General features: G+C 45.8%; 1 protein-coding gene across 1 annotated transcript in view; it reads right to left on the bottom strand.

The window, feature by feature from the left end:
• TLL2 (tolloid like 2) overlaps positions 1-22125 on the bottom strand; it is a 116913-nt gene that overhangs the window by 22775 nt on the left and 72013 nt on the right. The window contains 4 exon segments of the mRNA XM_055300211.1: positions 210-326; positions 8515-8617; positions 13593-13708; positions 16018-16142. Of these exon segments, the coding sequence (XP_055156186.1) occupies positions 210-326; positions 8515-8617; positions 13593-13708; positions 16018-16142 (461 nt within the window).

Below are 22125 nucleotides of genomic sequence, written 5' to 3' on the forward strand. Positions count from 1 at the left end.
ACAGATGGCCTCTCTGCTTCCAGAGTGGGGAGGAAGGGGACAGGATTGAGGAGGGGACTCCTCAGCCCAGCCCCTGTGGTGGCTGCTCCAACCTTCACAGCTCCAGCAGCTGCCACACCTGCCTGGGTGCAAGGGGGACAGTGGGCGGCATGCGAAGGCCAGAGGCACATCAAGTGCTACCCAGGGGGCTTATCTCGTCGTGAACAAACCTTCATACACTGCGAAGAAACCCTTGCCCAAGAGGCTGCTGCTGCTCCGGAACTCCACCCAGAGCCGGCTGTCTGTGGACGTGAGGGGCTCCGGGACTTTATCGCCACAAAACCTACCTGGGAAGTGGAAAGATTGGTCAGGTTGCCAACAGACAGCAAGAAGAAACTCATTAGAGACAGAGGGAGCAGTGTTTCTTCAATGTGGCTCAAGGTGAGCAGTAATCTTAGCTGTGGCCATTCGGCCTGTAGCTCAGACAGGAATAAAAGATGGAAGGAGGCAGTCACACAGCCCGTGTGTCTCCTCCAGGCTGACTTCAAGAGGATTCCAGACTCCAATCAATCAAAGTACCCAGAGTATAGCTCAGGCACCAGTGAGCTCTGCCAAGTGAGTCTGGTACAGGTGCTGAAGGTGTGGTGAGTAACGGTCTGAGGCAGTGACGGATGTTTCCTCCCTCGGTATTTCCTACTACATATATGCCCTTCTTTTAGGGGTGGCATGCCTTGGGGAAGACATTCTGCTTTCCTTGCCTCAGACAAGGGATGTCAGACAACATAGACAAAAAAAAAAAATCACACCTTCTTGGCTTATGAACTTCACAAGCTTTTGTCACAGTTACAAAGATTTGGAAGAACTCTCAATGAGTAAGAGCACATTTTTCCATTTCCACCCCTGGAGTCTTAGAAAGATTCCTAGGACAAATGAGGGAATGAGGGAGAGAGGATTGGAGAGGGCACCATGGACCATCTAGAAGGGCCCCATAGCCTGTCCCACCTTAAGCTAATGACCTTGATGGAAAAGGATTATTGGAGACCCCCAGTGGGTTTAAGGATCTAGTAGAAAGACACAAAAGCAAAAATAAACAATTGGGACTTTATCAAGATAAAAAGCTTCTGCGCAGCAAAGGAAACAGTCAACAAAATTAAAACAGAACCTATGGAATGGGAGAAGATATTTGCGAATGACATATCAGATAAAAGGTTATTATCCGAAATCTATTAAGAACTTATCAAACTCAACACCCAAAAACAAAAAATTCAGTCAAGAAATGAGCAGAAGACATGAACAGACATTTCTCCAAAGAAGACATACACATGGCCAACAGACACATGAAAAAAAAAAAAAAAAAAAAAAAAGCTCAACATCACTCATCATCAGGGAAATAGAAATCAAAGCCACAACGAGATACCACCTCACAGTGGTCAGAATGGCTAAAATGAACATTCAGGAAACAACAGATGTTGATAGGGATGTGGAGAAAGGGGAACTGTCTTACACTGCTGGTGGGAATGCAAACTAGTGCAGCCACTCTGGAAAACAGCGTGGAGGCTCCTTAGAAAGTTCAAAATAGAACTGCCCTACAACCCAGCAATTGTACTACCATTTATCCAAGGGATAGAAAAATAGTGCTCTGAAGGGGCACCCACACCCCGTTTATAGTGGCAATGTCCACAATAGCCAAATATGGAAACAGCCCAGATGTCCATCAACTGATGAATAGATACACAATGGAATACTACTCAGCCATCAAAAATAATGAAATTTTATCTTTGCAACAATGTGGATGGAACTGGAGTGTATTATGCTAAGTGAAATAAGTCAGTCAGAGAAAGACAATACCATGATTTCGAGTACTCATATGTGGAATTTAAGAAACAAAACAGATGAACATAGGGGAAGGGAAGGAAAAATAAAATAAGATTAAAAACAAAGAGGGAGGCAAATCATAAGAGACTCTTAACTATATATAGAGAACAAACTGAGGGTTTCTGGAGGGGAGGTTGGTGGGGGGATGGGCTAACTGGGTGATGGGCATTAAGGAGGGCACATGATGTAACGAGCACTGTTATATGCAACTGATGAATCACTAGATTCTACTCCTGAAACTAATAACACACTATAGATTAACTAAATTACATTTAAATAATTTCTTTAAAAATAATAAAAATACGAAAGGATCTGGGACAAGGACAGAACTGTGCCCCCAATCCTGAGGCAGAGCCTGCAGGGGTAATAAGACTCTAGATCCCCATGTCCCACCTGGGGTCAGAATAGGAATATAGAGATGGTTCATCCAGACATTAGTCCAGGAGACAGGCATGTAGAGTTCTTCAGGCAAAGGGGAATGGAGGTGACTTTTCCATAGTCCAGAGGATGTGGGGAGCCATAGGACATCACCCACTGAATGTCTTCTAGGGATTGTGGACTTTGGCACCAATCTGAATTAGACTAGAATTGAGACAAGAAGGAAGCACAGCAGCCTCTTATGATTCTTCGCTCAGAGGACTGGAAACCAGAATTGAGGTCATCCAGTAATGCCAGCTGGCATGGCAATATGGATGCCTCACTGGCCACCATGCCTTGGCACCAAGTATATCCCTTATCAGCTCTCCCATCTCGGGGAGAAGAAAACCCGAATTGACTGAAGTTAACTTCCCACTACCTGATGAGGTGGGACATGAGCTGAGTTGTGCTGAACAGTTCACAACACAGACTAGTGAAGGACTGGAAGACTATTTGGACTGGAAGTCATGGTTCTCTCAAGCACTGATTGTGTGACACACTCAAAAACCCATTTAATATTGGGGACATGGGAAGTGACTGTCAACGAGTTTGGGCTTTCTTTTGGGGTGATGAAGATGCTCTAAAATTAATTATGGTAAAAATAAAATAAAATAAAATAAAATAAAATTAATTATGGTGATGGTTAGTCACACAATTCCATGAGCATACTAAGAATCATTGACTTGTACACCTTAAATGGTGAGTTGTATTATATGTGAATTATATCTTAATATTTTTTTCTTGATATTTTTTCATGTCTATTCAATAGGTATTTAGTGGGCACTCCCTATTGCCAATACCCATGTTGAGCACTGGGTCAATCACTTGAAGTTATAATTCTGCTTTGCCTTCTGGGAAATAGGGGAATGAGGTTCAGGGAGGAATAAAGGCCATCATGGACATTTCCTGATGGCCAACTGTGGATACATTCTTTGGGGAGACCTGGGGTAGAAGCTGCTAACCTCCTGCTTCCTTCTGATTCTGGCCACCTGCAGCGTTTTGGATTTGGTGAGCTTAATATTAAGTGAGATGAGCTGAAACTTCTGCCAAGAATTTGGGAAGGAAAAATCCATCAGAAGCCCATAAATTTTCAGTAATGGTTACTCTGGCATGGCCAATTAGTGTCAATTAATTCTTGGAAAACAACACATAAGCATGGGGAAGTATTGCTTACCAGTGAGGAGACAGGGCTGCTGAACAGCAGTTCAACAACATGGGATCACAAAAGGAATTCTTTCTTAGCCAAACCAAGTTTCAAGTCCAAATTTCTCCTTTGAAAACCCCAGTTGTCACAGCCACTGGAGACTGTTTCCAAAAAGGAGAGAGACTTCTCATGCCTGCCCTGCTGTCTAAAAACCCAACAGGATGAGGTGAATGAACCACCCACCACTGGGCCACAGGACAACCCGGTCTGCTCACTACCCTAGAGGAGGGAGGAATTAGTGCCTTGGCAAAGCCAGACTTGGTAGGATAAATTACAAATTATTTCTAAAGAACTTCTATCCCCCCAAATCACCTTGAAATTCTTAACAAAAACCCTCTACGCTGTCCCCTGTTTTCTCAACGCTCTCTTCTCCACTATAATGGTTCTAACGAAAGCCCTTTGTTATTGAGCATGACACTGTCCCAAGCACCTTACGTGGATTATCTAACTGTATCCTGCTACCCCTTGAATTAGGTATTATTATGAATCTAGTTTATGAGAAAACTGAGGATTTGAAGAATTTGAGTTGAGTTACACTTACTTTGAGTTACACTCAATGTTGCAAGTGAAACAGGATTTGAACTTTGGCAGCCTGAGATCTTGACCTTCATCATCAACTTTGCCTTCTACTTAGTTACCACTGCCACCATCATCAGAAGCAATTTCTCTGTTCAAGGGGCGACTCTGAACACGGTTCACTTTTGGATGAATAGACGTGAAATCTGCTCTCTGGGAATGTACACATCGTTCCCAGTTTGGACACGGACACTTAGAAACAAAGATCAAAGCCTTCAGCCATACAGCAAGCTTGTGGCAATGCCAGGCTTGGCTGTGTGACTCCCGTTATCATTTCTGCTCACTTGGGAGGTGCCCCCGCCCCGGGAGCCCCAGTGGTGGGGCCACACGGCACTGACTGGCTGGCCTGGCCTCTCTGAACTTCCCTCCCCACTTCGTGGGAAGGGGGGGAGAGGGGCTTTTGTGTGCACTGCGGTGGTACAGAATGCTCAAAGACAGTTCTACATACAAAAGTGCATTGTTAGAGCAAGTCCTCCAGCAGAAATGAGGGAGGAGAATCCAATGAACAGGACAGTACTTAAGATTACTGGTAAATGCTCTCTGTAGCCCCTTCCTCCCCACTTCAGGTGCAATCTCATGAAGTGAGCCCTGAAACTGAAAAGCCAATTTGATACCTTTTACCAGCTGTGAAACATCCTCATTCTACTTACACTTCTCTTTAATCACGTTGTGAAAAAAGGTGTCCCAAGCAGTCCCCTTCCAAGAAAACTAACAGGCTGGGCTGAAACTGGACCAGAGAAAAGGTGGCAAATTCCTAAACTGAATCGTGTTCCTGGCTTTGGAGGAGGAGTTTAATGAGGATATCAAGAAGAGGAAATGCAGATGAGGACACTACAAGTGGGCTTCATGGAGAGTCATAAAGGGTTCATTCATAAAAAGTTATGCATCCATTATGCCTGGATTTTCACACACTGCCCTGGGAAAATATGCAATGCACAGTTTTTCAGAGCAAGATGCATACTTTCACAATCCGCCCTAATCCGCTCTCCCTCCTGCCAAAGGGGCATTGACCTGCCTCCTCCCAGCAGATTTCATGGCACTGACCCCTCCCAGGGACCAGCTCAGCCCACACAATACACTTGTTCCAAACACAAAAGTGCACTAACAACTGCATTTGGAAACATCAGAGCAGGCCAAATAGTTGGCAAAGGAGGATTCCCGCAAATGAAGAATGATGGTTACAGGCACTGGGCCATGCCTTGGCTGTGGTACACTCAACACACACACACACACACACACACACACACACTGCAAAAGTGTGTAAAATATGAGCCAAAAAAACCCACCCCAAACAAAACCCAACAAAACAAACTCTCACCGACAACAACAAATGGCAAAGGCCCCATCTCATCAATGAAAGCGTAGCCAGAGACATCAGGATAATGCAGTGAGAAAATTCTTGTTTCAAGTTCAAGAACAGGGAATTGCTGGAAATGCCTCTGGCTGTGCCCACTCTCGGGAGCGTGTCTCAGCCCTCTCTGGGGGAACTTCAGTAACAGAGAGCTTCCTTCCCCTGAGCCCTTTGAGTCTACCACATTCCTCTGGGGGAGTTTAGGGTTGCCAGATTTTGTAAACAAAAATACAGGAAGGCTAGTTAAATTTGAATTTCAGATAAACAGTGAATCATACATTTTATCTGACAGTCCTACAGGGATACCCTTCTCAAGATTCAGTAGCACGCCACATGACCCAGGCATTTGAGTTCTGGTCTGATCTCAGCCGCTAGCTGCCTGTATGGATTTACTGAGTTGGTCCACACTCAAGGAGCGTGGTTTCCTGGTGAAGGTGTAGGATAAGTGACTCTAAGATCCCTGCCAGGCTGAGGCGGTCTATGATTCCATGTTGTCATTGAAATTCCTCCCACAGAGCCCTTTCTATTAGTTCAATTATAAAATACTGCCTGAAAGCATTCTTGTAAAAGATGTAGAACAATCCAGAAGTATACAAACCAAACCACCAAGCTGCTTACATCTGTGCTTCCTTTCTCAGAGGTAACCAGCTTCAATTGTTTGATAAACACCCTTGCTGCGCCCTTTCTATGTATGTGGTGCTGAACAAGCACACATGTACATACATTTACAGGTAAGCGGGATCATTCCCTGACCCAACTCATGGGGATTCTGGTTCAGTAGTCTTCCAGGGATCTATATTCATAGAAATCTTCCCAGCAGATATTGACGCCCAGCCAGGCTAGGAACCTCTGCTACCCAGAATGCAGCTCTCCATCTTCCTGACACACTCAATCATTACTACCTAGAAAGCCATGCCTCCTTCTGGCTGCTAGCATGCACTGTGTCTGCTCACATTAGGCAGGAAGCAGAAATCCAGGGCAGGCAGCCTCCACTTTGCCATCTGGTAACAAAACCCATTTGTCCTACAGCATATACACTCCTGGCTACGCTTGGTTTGTCTACCTAGACTGCAAACCAGCGGACTGATAATGGTGGTAACCTGGTACCCCTGCTCAGAGCCTGCCATGGCTGCTTTCTTGAGCACACAGGGACATAAATTCCTATCTGTTTGTACCTCTAGGAACTTAAATTCATGGTCCTGGGTGGCTCAGTGATTGAGTGTCTGCCTTTGGTTCAGGTCGTGATCCTGGTGTTCTGGGATCGAGTCCCACATTGGGGTCCCTGCAGGGATACTGCTTCTCCCTCTGCCTATGTCTCTGCCCCTCTCTCTGTGTCTCTCATAAGTAAATACAATCTTAAAAAAAATTTAAAAAAAAACTCATGGTCTTCTGGACAGAAGGAGTTTATGTGTTATTCCCAGCTATGACCTGGCTGAGACCCTGTGGCCACACAGAGATTACTATCTGCCAGGCTCCCTTGGGTCCAGCCAGACCCTCTGTCCCTATCTCTTCTGAGCTACCTGGACTCTGACTTGAAGTCAAGCTCCATCTGGCCACAGAACTCCCCAGCTTAACTCTCCCGCTTTCCTCCTGTTTCCATTTTTAGCCTGTTGTCCCAACAGCAGCATTTCCAGGCCAGCAATTCACAGCACAACCAGTGTGGCTTTTCTGCCCACGTGAGGACACGGCAGGGACAAAGATCTCACTGAGGGCTTAGACTTGTCAACCCAGAAGCCTACCCTACTACTGCTCTAAAAATGAGGACAACCCACTATCAGCCAAAACCCTTCCATCTGGTTTCTTGTAAATCTGCATCTCTCTCTGGCTGCATCATGGTTGCTATTCCTGACCCAAATGAGTCCCTAGGTCCATTCCCAGGACACCGTGCCATTGGATCTCTATACATTCATCTTTTTGGGTCACCCATGGAAGATGGTTCTTCTGGTGACCAATCCTGAATGAACTAACTTATGCAATCTACCTACTACCTCTCACTAAAAAGTCCAAGCTGTCTTTTCACATGAGCTCATGCACTATGCATCTCCCAGAAAGGGTACACGCTTATTGTAGAAAATTTAGAAAATATAGCTAAACCAGGAAAACTAGAATAAGATTTTTTTAAGAAAGAGCGTGGAGGGTGTATTTGGGGGTGGGGGGGAGGTACAGAGGGAGGGAAGAAGCCTGGTGCAGATTCCATGCCCAGTGCAGAGACCAATGCTTGATCTCATGACCCCAAGATCATGACCTAAGCCAAAATAAAGGCACCTAACTGACTGAACCACCCAGGTACCCCTAGAATAAATTAAAAAAAAAAAACACTCCATCATCCTGAAATAACCACTATGTGTTATTTATTTATTTATTTATTTATTTATTTATTTATTTATTTATGCTGGTAATTCTACTTGATATTTGTACTATAGATCACAAGGTGGTTTCTTCCAGTTGAATCCAACCTATACATGTTTTAAGTAATTTTGTTTTGAATAATTCTGGTCAGGATATTCACTGTTCACTTTGCCACACTCCCTACCACTCCTTCATTTATTATGCCAACCCCATCTTCCTCCTGTATGCCTATTTTCTGAGGGCATCTGAGTTTGCAAAGCCTGCAAAATATACATACAAATGTATGTTTATTAAAATGGAATTCAATTGCTTATTCTATTTTGTAACACCTGTTTGTGTAACAATGTACAGGAACATGTCTCTGTATCAATAAGTTGTCACCTCCAACTTTATTTGTGGTGGCTGGATACTTTTCCACTGGAAAGATGTATCACAATTTTTTCATCTAATCTCTACTGTTGAACATTTAAATTGTTTTCCATTTTTCCTGCTCCAGTGAACATCCCCATAGCTAGAACTTTGCACACTTCCTTAATTGGTTCCTTAGGATACATTCCAAGAGGCCAAATTGCTGGGTTGAAGGGCAGTCTCAGTCTAAAAGCTTTTAACATGTGTTGCCAAATGGAGTGTTCAGAGTTTTATAATGACACAGACCCTTGAGAGCTTCCTGTGACTGCTGTCAGGACGGGCCCTTCCACACATTAACAGCGTCACACAGAAAAGCCCATCACCCCTCTCCCAGGGTTTTCTAAAGTCAACTCACCCAACAGGGGGGCTTTTCTCCAGTAACCATCCCGGACCTCCACATAGTCATACCAGCACAGGCGGCTCTTAAACAAATCCATGGATGTGAAGTTCAGGACGATCTGTAAAGAGTTACTGAAAAGTGAGTTTTGGCAGCAGAGCCTGAGGATGCTTGAAGATACATCTTGCATGCCCGTGTTCTCACATTACCTTTTAGCATACAGAGTGCTCAGACCACAGTAGGAGCGTCCTTGCAAAGACACGCTCACAGGAAACCTCATGACATTAAATAATAAACCTTAAGCAGGATGGGGAGTAAACAGAGGAGATGGGTCCTCTGGTTCTGTCTGGGGAATAACTTGAGCTTTTGAAGTCACTAGGTGGTTTATAGAAAACAGGATGCATTAAAAAGATGAACCAGGATGCACTGAGACTGGGGATTTAGAAGGAGGTAAGGGGTCAGTGAAGTTCAGAGATACGAGAAGATCTTATAACATCATCAATCATTCCAAGGGACCTGGGGTTAGCCGGAGTGCATCTGAGCACCACCGTGATCAATATCTCCTCGGCCATGACCTCGCTCTTCTGAGATGCAGTATATCCAAGAGCCTTCCTATCTTTGGTCTGTTCATTCGTTCAATCACGCATTCATTCTTTCATTTATTCATCTCATCATTGTTAGCTGACCACCTACTATGTGCTCGTCTGTGTTGGCCAATTGAGATAGAAAGATTAGCAAGATAGGGTTCTTGCCTTTAGAGAGCTCAGGGAACATAGAAGCATCAGGTGAGTTAGAACACTCTTAAATAAATTCTGAAAAGGGAGGGATGGACAGAAAGGGAATCCTGAAGCCCCAAGGAAGGAGAAATCAATGCTGCCCAGCAATACTGCTGAAGGCTTCTCAGGCATTTAACCTAAGGGAAATAGGGGCTCAGGGGGCAGAGGCACAGGGCAGGAGGGTGTTTTGGTGAGAGGGACTCAGGGAAGGAGAGTTTGGGGAACTGTTTTGTCATACCAGTGCAGGTCATGCTGTGTGTCTGGAATGGGGAGGCAGGGGCCTGTAGAGGAGTGAAGGCTGGAGAGCTGGGGGTTCAGCTGCACTAGGTTTCAGTTCTTCTGGACAGCCTGAGGCCATTCAGTGGATGCTCCTTTCCACAAACAGTGGAGCAGGCTGGATGGCCCTGTGGACTTGGCACACAGCTACTGTTCCCACCAACCTGCTACCCTTCCAGAGCAGAGTTCGGGCATTAGTTCACCCCCATCAAGCCCCACCATGTAAGGTGCCCACGTGGTGTATGCATGCCCACCATGTCCCTGCTCCATTATTTCTCTGTTCTCTTCACTCACCAGGTCCCACTGAAGGCAGCCCTGCCGGGCCACTGCAGCCCTAACCCTGTCTGTGTCTTATCCCATTCGGGGCCCCTGCCCTGCACCAGTTCTTCTATCATCCCTGTCCTCTAGCCACTTTCTTTCATATTCAGACAGCCCCAGGTCCCTCTGTCTCTAGGCAAAGGCCCAGGCTGGAAGGCTGCGGGTCAAAGTTTCCGGTACCTTCCCAGCCAAATTGAAAGGACTGTTACTTGTTTGTCTCATTCTCCATGGCCCCTCTGCTTTGAACCTCCTCTCTCTGGGTTTCAGCACATCTGTTCTGTCTCTGCTGCTCTCTGGCCTCGACTGACTCCTGTCCTCCCTGCTCCCTGGTGACTGTGAGGGCACCTCAATGCAACTTTTCCCTTCCAGCTTCCTGTGCACAGGTGACCCCAGTCCCTGGGTACAACCCTTTGCTGTCATCTCTACTTCGCCCCTATTGTTTATCCCCGATGCTGATAGACTTCCTTCCTGTAAGATGACTGCATCCCCTGCTGCAAGCCAGACTGGTCACCCCTTCAAGAGCCCTGTCTGCATCGTTCTTGCCAAGAGGATTCCTGAACTCCTCCCTGCCATGCCCTGGCCCCCTCTGCGCACTAAGGCTTCTAGATCAATTTTGCACTTACATCTCATGTTTACCAAACTCCTTCTATGCTCAGAAAACTTCAATGGTTCCCCCTGCCCCCATCTCATAAACTCTCTGCTTACCTTTCAGAGCCTCCAGCATCCATCTGATATGACCTTATTACTTAGCGAGCCCTGAGGTATCCATGCTAATGGAACCTTCCCCAAGCCCAGCTCCAGTGCCCTCTGCTCCTCCCTGAATCCTTCTCTGACTGCCCAAATGGACACGGCCTTTCCCTTCTGGGGGCTCCCCGCCTCCCTTTTATAGTGACTATAAATAATATAGCAGGTATTTTTAGAGTCAGGCAGATCTGGATTTCTCAGCTTTACCACTTACTAGCTCTCAGATCTTACTACCACTTACTTGCCACTTGGATCTTTAGTTCTCTTATCTTCAAAACAACATGCATACTTTTGAGTTATTAAAGGGACTGCATAAGAAACTGTATAGTGAGTGTGTAATGCTAGGTCTGACACATGATAGGCACTCAATAAATGCAGTTTAAAAAAAATCAAGCCTCACTAGTGTAAACTTAGTGAACCACAAACAGGACCCACTAAGTGCTCTTCATAGGCTGCCTGTCTAAATTAGCATTGAAGTGTCCACCCCTTCATTTGGGTTGATCCCACCCGATGTTCAGGTCTCAGGACAAGTAGGACCTTCTTCCACAAAGTCCTCTCTGATCTCCTACAAAATGAAGAGGCAGGACCAGAAAATAATAGGCCAGTTCACCTCCTATATTGTACAGTGTGTGTGTGTGTGTGTGTGTGTGTGTGTGTGTGTGTTTTCACTCTTCTTTCGAGCCATACCAGTGGTTCTCAACCCTGCTTGTGGATTAGTACCACCTCCTTAGACTCCTTAGAGGTAAGGGGAGGACCTTAACTAAACTCTAAGTCTCTTGAATACAGGGATTTTAAATTAGATTTCTTTTGTATCTCCCACAGTGCTTGCATTCGGGCAAAAGGGCTCAGTGATATTTACTGGCTGGTTGCAATAGAATTCTTAAGCTTTTCAAATTTTAGAAAGAAAATGTTATTACAACTTCTTTGGTAACACATTCATGATTTAAATGAATGGGATACATATTCAGCTTAATTATTTTAAATATGTTAGGGAACCATAAAGACCATAGAGGAATAGGTGATAAACAAGAGGTGATCCTTGAATCAATCAAGTTTGCTAATTATAGCAGCTCTGCAGAAGGCTGGGTGAAGCAGAAATTGAAATAATTCCTATACAGGAATTTCAATGATAAATATTCTCTCTGCCCCTCAGCAATAATAATTAAAGCTTGATGAATCTTATGCAGTTCAAACATATCACACAGCCTCTATTATTTAAGGCAATTCAACAACTTGGGGATTTCTAGATCACCTCCTCTTCTGCCTCCTTTTTCTTGCCTCTCACTCACTCATAGCAGGCACAGTGATAGCAGCACGTGCACCCAAGGAAGAAAAGCCTGGAGTGTCTCAGGCTTAAGATGTCAACCACACTGTCATAAATGCTTAGAGTCAGAAGAAGAGTTGCATGTGGGTGTTGTGTGTGAGCACATGTGAATGAATGTGAGCATGTGTGTGAATGAATGTTCAAATGTTCATTAGCCTGATGACCTCTTTGTGAAATAATCCAGGTTCTCACCTGGGTTCAGATCCCAACTTTGCAACAAACTGAGTAGCCTTATGCAAATGCATCTCCTTATCTGAAAAAATGTGCTAATAGCACCTATCACATGAAGTTCTGAGGACTAAGAGATAATCCACATAATATGCTGAGAATAGTACTCAGGTCATAGAAAACATTTAAATGGACATTTTTAACAGTTGTGAATTAGGAATACCTGAAGACTGGCTATAGGCACCCAAAAATCCATCACCTCCATGGCATCCCAGCTGTAGGTTTTTCCTTCGCCACTCATTCATTCACATGCCCATTCAACAAATACTTTTTGTGTGACTATGTGCCATGGCTGTGTTGGGTGCTGGAGACCTAGGGGTGAGTAGTCTCTGTCCTCAATGAGTTTAAGGTCTAAAAGGCAGACAACCAAATAAACCAGCAATCATGATATTCTGAGACAAGCTATGGCAGCTATAACTGTAGAGACTCTGACCCAAGGGATAGAGAGGGCATCTCAAAGACAGAAGCATCTGGAAGAACCCTTCGATTTGTAGGGAAGTGTGAAAACAAAACAAAACAAAACAAGTTTTAGGAGTGCAGAAGTCCCACGTCCCAGTTCTACATTTTACTGTGAATTTGGGCAATTTTTTAGATGTCTGAGCCTCAAATTCTTACCCATATAATGGACATGAAGAAATATATCTTGCAGTAGGGTTGAGAACATACCACACTTGGACCAGGACAAAAGAAGCTATTGCCCTGGCTCAGCTCCAGAGGGAATCTGGAGGGAATCATGGAATCTTGAGACCCAAAGGATTGTGCTCACTCAGAGTTTGCATAGCTCCTACCTCACTTCAGTTGCCCAGGACCCTGGAGTTCCTGTCCAAATGGCCCTGAGCCCACTTCCAGAGAATGCAGAGGTCTCTGCCCTGAATCCACCCTCCTGAGCATAGAGAGCACATATAATCAGTCCACTTCTACTGGAGAGACAGCCAAGCAATAGCTGTTTGCAAGGTAGGAATGCAGAGTGTTTTGGAGCATGGCTGGAGTATCACCATGGGTGCTCCTGAGATGAAACAGGGGGCTGAAAAGAGGAAGGGCCAGTTGTGGATTGAGGGGAGCTTTCCCTGCATCGCTTCCTTCCAGAGCAATACTCTGAGGTGTCAAGGAATTCTAAATTGGATCCTCACCTCCCAAGGCATTCTGATGGTGTATTTATCAGAGAAGAAGCATAGAGTCTGTTCTGTTTTAAAAACTGTGAGCCTAATTTATAATTCATGTGGACATCTTGCTTATTGGCCTCCATTTGTATGGGTGATGCTGGTTGAAGTCCAGAAATAAATAATGTTAAACAAGCTAGCACAGCACCTAGCACATAGTGGGTGCTCAAAGCTAATAGCTGTTTTTACTATTGTTAATAATAACACAATACCCCACAACTTACCCAACTCAAAGAAAACTGTCATTTTCTGAGATGGTTTCACACCTACCTTTTCCCCCGGAGTGACCGATATCCTCCAGACACAGTGGGAATAAGAAGGGTAGCCGTTTGGGAAACCAGGTGCAGAAAAGTTTCCTGCTGTGTCCTGCAGGGTCTCCCCACATGCTGCAGAAGCAAAACAACCACAATGGTTCCAGTATACACACTCCTCACCTAAGCACCTCCCTGCACCAGTCTGCTTAGCAGATGACACCCCTTGATCAGCCAAAGCCCTTGGAACGCATTGGCAAGAAGCATGTCAGGTAGACTGACAATTGTTTTCTGGCTAATAAAAGTGAAAATAGGGTCTAGGCACCAAAATGTAATACCCAAGGGTTTCTTCTGAGGCTCTTGAAATGGCCTCGGGTATGGTGAACAAGTTTCCCAACTTTGCTGGGCCTTAGTTTTCTTGCCTGTAAAATGGGCAGGAGCTGCCTGAAGCCTTAATGAAATGGATCTGCTCAGTGCTTGGCACACAGTGAGTGCTCCACACATAGCACCCATTATAATTATGACTAATAACATTAGTGGCAGAGAGCATATAAAAGTACAAGTAGATGAAGCAATGAGACAAAGAAAATACTTTGAAACTCACTTCATTAGAAACTCATTGGTTTGAAATCTTGCCTCTTCTTTCTCTGCAACCTACCGCTGAATGAGCTACCAAATAAAGTCAAGAAAACACAAAAATGACCAGAGGTGTGGGAAGCTGGAATACTCTACAGTAGGCTATTCTGCCCTTGAATGTTTGAGGGTTGCCTGGTCATAAGTCTAGGGTCCTTACGTATGTGACAAATATTTTCACTAATTTGTCCTTAAAGAAAAAAAAAAAAAAAGTAGCCGTATGAGTAAGCTTGGGAGGTGCAGGTTCCTTACTTCCTGAGGCCCAGGGACTCGGACCCGAAAGACAAAGACACTGGCTTGCTGAATGCCCTTCCTCCGGGGGGGGGGGGGTGTCACCCACAAAGTGTGGGAAACAAACATCCTTACCCATATCTCCCTACATGCAATTCAACCTCCACTCAGCAACTACTCTGCTTTCAGTTACTGCTTGAAATTACTGGAAGCTGCAGTCTCGGAACTGCAGGAAAGGAATAGCTGGAGAGTGGTCCGTCATCAGCCTCAGGAAATCCTGGATGCTAGGGCTTCAATATCATGTTACTGAACAACTGCCAGGCATCATGAGGATTATGCCCGGCAGTCAACACCCCCAAGGGTTCCATGGAAATTATTTTAGAATAATCATCAACATTCTGCAAGAATAGATACATTACTATATGGCTCCATGGTATTTACCAGCTGCCTCCAATCCTTTTGGGAAGAGGCATATACATTATAACTAAATAAATACTGGCATTTCCCAGAGAATGCTATAAGGTTTCTCTTTCAATTCAGCAAGGTTATATGATATGTGTGTCCTGCATTTCAGCCCTAACATGCCCCCACATGACTAATAGCTGGATGGACATACTGCTCAGAGTTTTGTGATGAACCAAACCCCATCTGGTCCTTTGCGTGCCCTGTGATCCCACTAAGAAGGCCCCTATTTTAAATATACTGTCTCATGATCAAACTGTGTGTCTGATCTGGGGTTTGGAAAACATTACTGGACCTGTGGGCAATGAATTTCCTTCTTCCTTCCCAAACCACTGAATTGCATTCTCTCTCATCAGTGGTAAACTCTGGCTGCTGTAACTAATGCTTTGCTCTGAAGCTCAACAGCTTACAGGGGCCAATGTGAGCTCACTCCCACGGCAGCAGGTTGCAGGGGAGGTGATGCTGAAGCCAAGGGGATGGAAGGCAAAGAGGGCACATTCAAGGGGAAGAGGCTTGTGGGTGGGCAGAGAAGCAGACATCTCCTCAGACCCCAGTGTACTGTCCGATCTTCAATGGCTGATTTCTAGCCAATGACCAGCACCTTGGATGGCTAGGAAAGCCCCAAGACCATAGAAACAACCTCATTTACACACTGAGGACTGCTGACTCCCACCCTTCTACAAACACTCTCCTTCATTCACCGTCTTTCTGCAAAACCCTTGGGTTTTGTTTTGCCAAACCCACATCTCCTACTCCCATAGGAAGGGGAGGTGCTTTTACAGTTACGGGGTACACATTGCATCAGGCCCTGTTCACTGTTGTTCCACTATGCCTTCTTCTTCTTCAGAATATCATGGCTTTGCCAGAAAATTCTGAAGATTCCCACAAATTAAGCTGTGAGCTCCAAGACCTATTCTTGGTGTCACTACTGGCAATTACCTCACCACTTGGGCCTCCTACACTGTCTAAAGCCTCCTTAGAGCCGCACGCCAGAAATTTCAGCAGCCTCTCCAGGTTCCCCAACCTGCCTTCCCAGCAAAAGGGAAAGTCTGCAAAGGGTGGCTGAGTCACACTCTGTGGGTGCTCCAGAGGCCCCAGGACTCCCCAGGGTCAGTTACCTGGGCATTTGTACAGCTTCCTGGCTTGAGCTATGTCTCCCTGACTGAGCCGCACACGCTGGCCAATGGTTGGCCTGATGCCATTGTCGTCTCGACGGGGGAGGATGGTGTCTAAGAAAACTCCTCTACAGGAAGAAAAGAGAGAGAGAAAGGAGAAAGAAAAGTCAAGGCCATCTGGCTGGCCGCGCTGGGATTTACAGTCTTCATTTCCTTGCACGTAATCCCATCCATATCCCTAGCCCCTGTCGCTCCGCAGACCCGTGTGACAGAAGAGACTTGCTTTACTTGTCCTGGCATCTGGGCATTCCACTTCATGAGCTGCCTCCTCACTTCCAAGGGGGAAAATGACTCTTGTGAGTTTGCCAATCTGCCCTTACCTGCTGGCCTGGCGGCTCCTTGCTGCTGTGCATGGAGCATTTCCACAAAGCCCCTGACAAGTCCAGGTCCCTGGGGCCCGCCACACCGGGCAACTGTGGGGAGCACCATTCAGAGAGACTAAGGTGTACGTGGAGGCCCCTAGAGTTGTGCAATGGGCACTACTAAGCAAGGGTATGCCTTGGAGAGGCTCCAGAGAGGCCTGGAAGGCAGCATAGCATGAGGCTCTCAAGGGCTGGTGAGTAAGTGCTGGTGGATGGGTTGTCAAATAATGGGAACTGGGGTTTGGGGGGGCCTTTCTGGCAATGATCAGATGGAAAGTGAGAAGACTGCAGAGAACAAAAGGTGGCTGAGAGAGCCCTGGTCTAGAGATTTCTATGAATAGCCTGGCTCTGCCACCTGGGTGAGCTCAGACAAGCCCCTTTCTCTTTCTGAACCTCAGTTTACTTATCTAACAGTAAGAGAGTGGCCTAGACAGGCATTGCAGTCTCTGATCATCACCTGGATCCCCAGGCCTCTAGCTCACTGGCCTCTGGCTTCCTCTCCAGCCACTTCTGACACCTCCACCCCAGTTGGTATCTTAAGCAACACGGAACTTCTGCTAGCCCTAACCATGCTCTTACAGGCCGTCCTCTGCTGAGGCTCCCTCAGCATCTTCTTCTCCACTAACAAACTCCTGTTCATTCGCCCAAATCCCATCAGATGGTTTCCCCTCTTAAAAGTTTTCTTGAGCCCTTTTTACCCCTCCCATCTTGAGCTATTCATTCCCTTCTCTGGGCTACCCCTGGGCCTTATTTGTCTAGTCTCTTCTTCTCACACTCCATTGTTTTTGAAGAATGAAGGTATTTGTCTTCTCTGCTAAATAGTAAGTTCCTCAAGCAGAGAGATTGAGACCTTCATCTCTATGCCTTCAGACACTGGAGCATAACAGGTCAAGAAATGCTTTTTGAATTAAATTATGTAACCAAGGTAGGGGAGTATCTTCAAAATATCTTGGAAAGTAACGTATACTCAAAGGAAATGTGAAAATGCATGTTACCTGTGTATTAGCTGTACCATCCTTTCTCCTCTTTCTCTCTCTAACTTTTCCTTTCCCTAAATTCTATACTACCGTGGAAAACATATTATCCTTATTTCTTGCTGGTTACATGTTTTATTATCTTTCTGGTTTTGCATATACTTTTTCCGAATCAGACTTCAAGCTCACTTTTGTTCCAACATAAACATGCAGCAGCCTAGATCACCTGCCGATTTCCTTTGAAGCATCTCTATTCTCAAACTTTAGCCACCTGGCCTGACTTCCTCTAATTCCTATTGCCTCATCTCTGGGTCCAGAGGTGGAAACTTTAGTGGAATCCTTGACTTCCCTGCTAACTTTGGCAAGTTTTAAACTACAAGTAATGACTCTCCATAAAATTCTAAATTCAATCACCTACTAAATCTAAAAAGAAACACTTCTGCCCTAACATAAAATGTGTCCATTCGTAATTACTTTGATTCCTCCAAGGAAAGAAATTTTGCTGCACAAAATGTAAAGCTCACCACAATCTCTTAGCAACCCAGGCCTGCTGACCCTGCTGAAGACCACAGCATACAGGTGTCTCTGCCAAGGGCATGCCATGTGGAGAACGTGTGCCCCCACTGAGTGTTCTCAGGAACTTCCTGTGTGCCAGGCCCAGGCCTGGGCACTTCACATGCACCATCTCATTTAGTCCTTGTAACACCCTAGGCCAGTGCCATTCTTATTAGGGTTTCCTCCCCGCAGGCCAGAAAAAGCCTGCAGAGCTTAAGTGACTTTCCCAGAGTACAGAGCAATAATAGAGTGTCAGCCCTGGAATCTAGGCAGGCCTGGAGCCCATCTCCCGCATCCTCCTTCCAGACAGTGTTTTCCACTGCCCAAGAAACAGTTGCCTTTGATGTGTGCTAGATAAATGACAGAGTCAGGAACGTGGGAGACTTCAAAAACTGAAACAGCAGGAACAACATTAGTCCACACTCGGACTGTGTTTTGAGGCTGGAACTCCCTCTCCAACCTGTCCCTGAGCTCCCAGCAAGGCGGTGGGCTCTGGAAGATGTTTATTACAAGAGGCGTCCCATGTGTGAACTGCTGCAGTGACATCCCTCTTCTGTAGGACAACTTTTAGCCCTGACATTCTGCTAACTAAGAAAGAGTTTGGCAGATGCTTTAGGGAATAAAGCTGTCAGCTCTGAGCTCTCCAAGCAGAGATGCCCCTGTACCACAGAACTGTCTCCTCAGCTCCTGGACCCTTGCCCAATGGAACCTGCAAAGACATCACTCCCCAACAGCCCAAGTCGAACCAAGGGGAAGGAGGGAAGGACTACAATAAACTAGAAAATGAAGTTGGAAGGAGACAGACCAATTGTAAACACACAGGAAGATTGGGTTTCCCATCAGCAGGAAGAGCATTTGCCTCCAGATGAGCAAATGTTTGTTCTATTGGTCATTTCTGCTCTTTTACAGACTCAAAGATAATGTGCAGGCTAGCTCCAGGGGATATGTGGCCAGGAGTAATGACATGGAGTTAGGCAGTGCAAAACTTGACAAAAAGTGGGCCAGGAAAGACCATCAGTAAGGATGGCATTGGTAAATGTCCCACTAAACAAAGTAGTTTCCTGAAAATCCATACAGAAAACCGGCAGGAAGGACAATGAAGGCAAATCTACTTGCCACAAAATAGATTTGCCAAAATCGTTCCAAAATCTGGGGCAAGGGCAGGTAAGTAGCCATGGCAAGATTTTAAATGATGAATTGCGCCTCCTACTGTCCATATTCTTGTCCTTGCACCTTGCTCTGGCCAATGGAATGTGGCACAAGCAATGTCCTGCAAGTTCCAGAGACTGGGTCTTCAGAGTCTTGTAGCCTCTCAGCTTGTCCTGTAAGGACTCTGAGTCCCAATGCAGTGAAGAGTCCAGTCTAGCCCACAAGAGGCTGAGAAGCCCCAGGGAAGAGAACCGAGGGGCCCCAGTGGACAGGTAGCACGACAATCAGACGTGGCACTGGCCATCCCGGACTTCTCAGCCCAGGTGTGGTGCCAAATGACTAATGCTGTGGAAATGATCCCAGGCAAAGCCAGAAAATCAGCCAGAATGACCTACAGTGTCACACACAAAAAAACAAGTTTTTGTTGGGAGCCATTAGTTTTGGGGTAGACTGTTGTGTAGCACTAATGACATCATGGTGGCAGAAGAAGTCCACCTCCCTTCAAGGCCTTCAGGTGAGCTGCTGTGCTCCTACCTGGCTGCCCATCACACTCATTTGCTGCCCCCTTGCCAATCTCCCTCTGAGGGGTTTGGGGTACTCTTGATGAGGAGCTATTGTTTCAGTGAAGCCCATGACCCAAAACTCTAAAACAAAAAGTAAAATCTTGGGGCACCTGGGTGGCTCAGTTAAGTGTCTGACCCTTGAGCTCAGCTCAGGCCTTGATCTTGGGGTTGTGAGTTCAAGTTCCATGCTGGGTTCCACTTAAAAAACAAACAAACAAAAACAAGAAAAGAAATGCTGGTGTCCGAAGACACTCTGTCTGCACTCCTGCCCTGGCCTCTGTTTTCAGAGCTTTTCAGAGTAGTTGGCACATGGCAGGCACCAGGGAGGCAGTGCAGTTCCTACAGCCCATTGGAAGTAATGTATCCCCAACACTCCTGCACAGGAGACACCTGTAGATTCTCCTTATAAAGTGACCACCGCATATGTGGGTGTGTGGACAGAAATGCAATGAGGATAATGGAAATTTCTTCCCTCACTTAGCCCCCCACATTGCAGATTTCCCTGTCTCCTTTGATTCATTCATTGATTTATCCATTAAAGAAACATTTATTGGACACCTACTCTGTGCCCTGAGGCACCATGGTAGGTGCTAGAGACTAGAAGAGGATGCCCTCAGAGATCTCAGGCTGGGAGAGGGAGATGTAACAGAAAAATAGGAGTAGATGAATTTATAATAATAATTAGCAGATAATTATAAAGCAATATGAAGAGTCATGACAGCTATGGAAATAAGACCCAAGGTACAACTTTCTCACTTGGGGCAACTTGACAGTGGTTCTCTACAAAATCAATATTATGTCTCTACTTTGCAGCCTGCAACCCCAGGGCTGAGATGGTGTGACTACATATTTCCTACACCATTTCCCAAACCCACAAGTCAGCCCAGGCCCCACACCCAAGCATCTGGTTCTGACCTCGGCAGGGTAGGCTCTCATCCTGGCCCCCCCTTGTTTCTTGAGACCTCTCAGAGACCCCCAGAATAGGTCCTTCAAAGTTGTTTCCCACTATGGAAGAAGCCTCGAATGTCCACATGGCAATGAAGGTGACCCTATCTGTGAGTGCCTCACCCATCCGCACCAGATTAAGAAATTACAACAGGAAATGTTCAAGCTGGAAGGGGCTCAGAGAACATCTAGTCCAACCTCTCATCAGGAAACTGATGCCCAGGGAGGTGGAGATTTGACCCAGCACAAAGCTATCCCTGACTACTGTCTATACTTCCCTCAAAAGCACAGTGTGCCAGTGTTAGGACTGGATCCCAGTCTTTGACTCTCAATTCAGTGGTCTCTTCATTACATGGTGCCCCTTGTATTCTCTGATAAAGAGCCAGAAGAAGAGTAATGAGAACAGTGTCAGTCAGTCTCATGCCAGTAGTTCAAAGATACTGACTTTGACGAAACTCCACCCATTAGAGCTCTAGAGAGATCCCACCTGGGTGCATGCAGGATGGAGATCACAGCTCAGTCATCTGTGCAGCCAGAGGGACAGCACCCCACTCTCCCCGAAACTGAGAATTTGGGATGTTGAGGTCTGGAGATCTCTCCCACAGTTCTGTGACCTCATCAACAGCATGCTTCCAGCAGCCCTACCCAAGAGCCAATGAGCCCTGGGCACACAGATCCCCATTCACTCCCAAGAGCTGTGTGTTTCCGGAAAGAATGGTTTCCTTTGATCTTTATGAACAGAGAGACTCATGAAATGGATTGCTTTCCTCTTTGCTATAACTGCTAAGAAGCACACAGCAGGATTTACTGCCAATCCCACCAAAGCATACATGACTTTATGGCATGTATTCTGAGTAGTCAGTTGGTTCCAAGCTTCAACATAGCTCTCTACCCTTACTCTCCCCTCTCCCATCCTTAAGCTCCCTCATTTGTTTCCTATTTGTCCTGTGTATATACTAGGAACCACTACAAACCTTTTTTTTTGAATAATTAAATAGATAAAAAGCCAACAAACTAGTTTTAAGAGGAAACTGAGAAAAAGGAGCCAAGAGAGAAAATATTTACCCTGTGTCTCCTTTAACTCCAGGGTGGAAAGACCTACAAAACTGGGACTAGGGGGAGAAAACTTCTTGAAACAAAACATTCATCTGGTCTAGAAGGGCTATATTGGAAATACTTAAAACCCAGTCCAGCATAGCAATAACTCATCAAAACAGGTCCTGACGAGGCCGGCTGTAAATCACCAGTCTGACCAGACTCGGGTGCACCAGCTACCATCGAGCATGACCAGCAGGCAAGGAAACCTGGATCATTGTTCTCACTCCAACCCCAGCTACCTGTGTGCCCTCGAGCTGGCTACAGCCTCATTTTCTTCACCTCGAAAATAAACCCATGATTTATAAGCCTCCCAGCCCTCATATGGTCTAGCTTCCAATAAACCATACCTCTTCAAGAGAACTGGTAAGTGCCACTAGGCTCACATCAAGGACGTGCTTTGGAAGA

The sequence above is a fragment of the Nyctereutes procyonoides genome, unplaced genomic scaffold, assembly GCF_905146905.1.
Source record: "Nyctereutes procyonoides isolate TBG_1078 unplaced genomic scaffold, NYPRO_anot_genome, whole genome shotgun sequence".
Taxonomy (NCBI): Eukaryota; Metazoa; Chordata; class Mammalia; order Carnivora; family Canidae; genus Nyctereutes; species Nyctereutes procyonoides.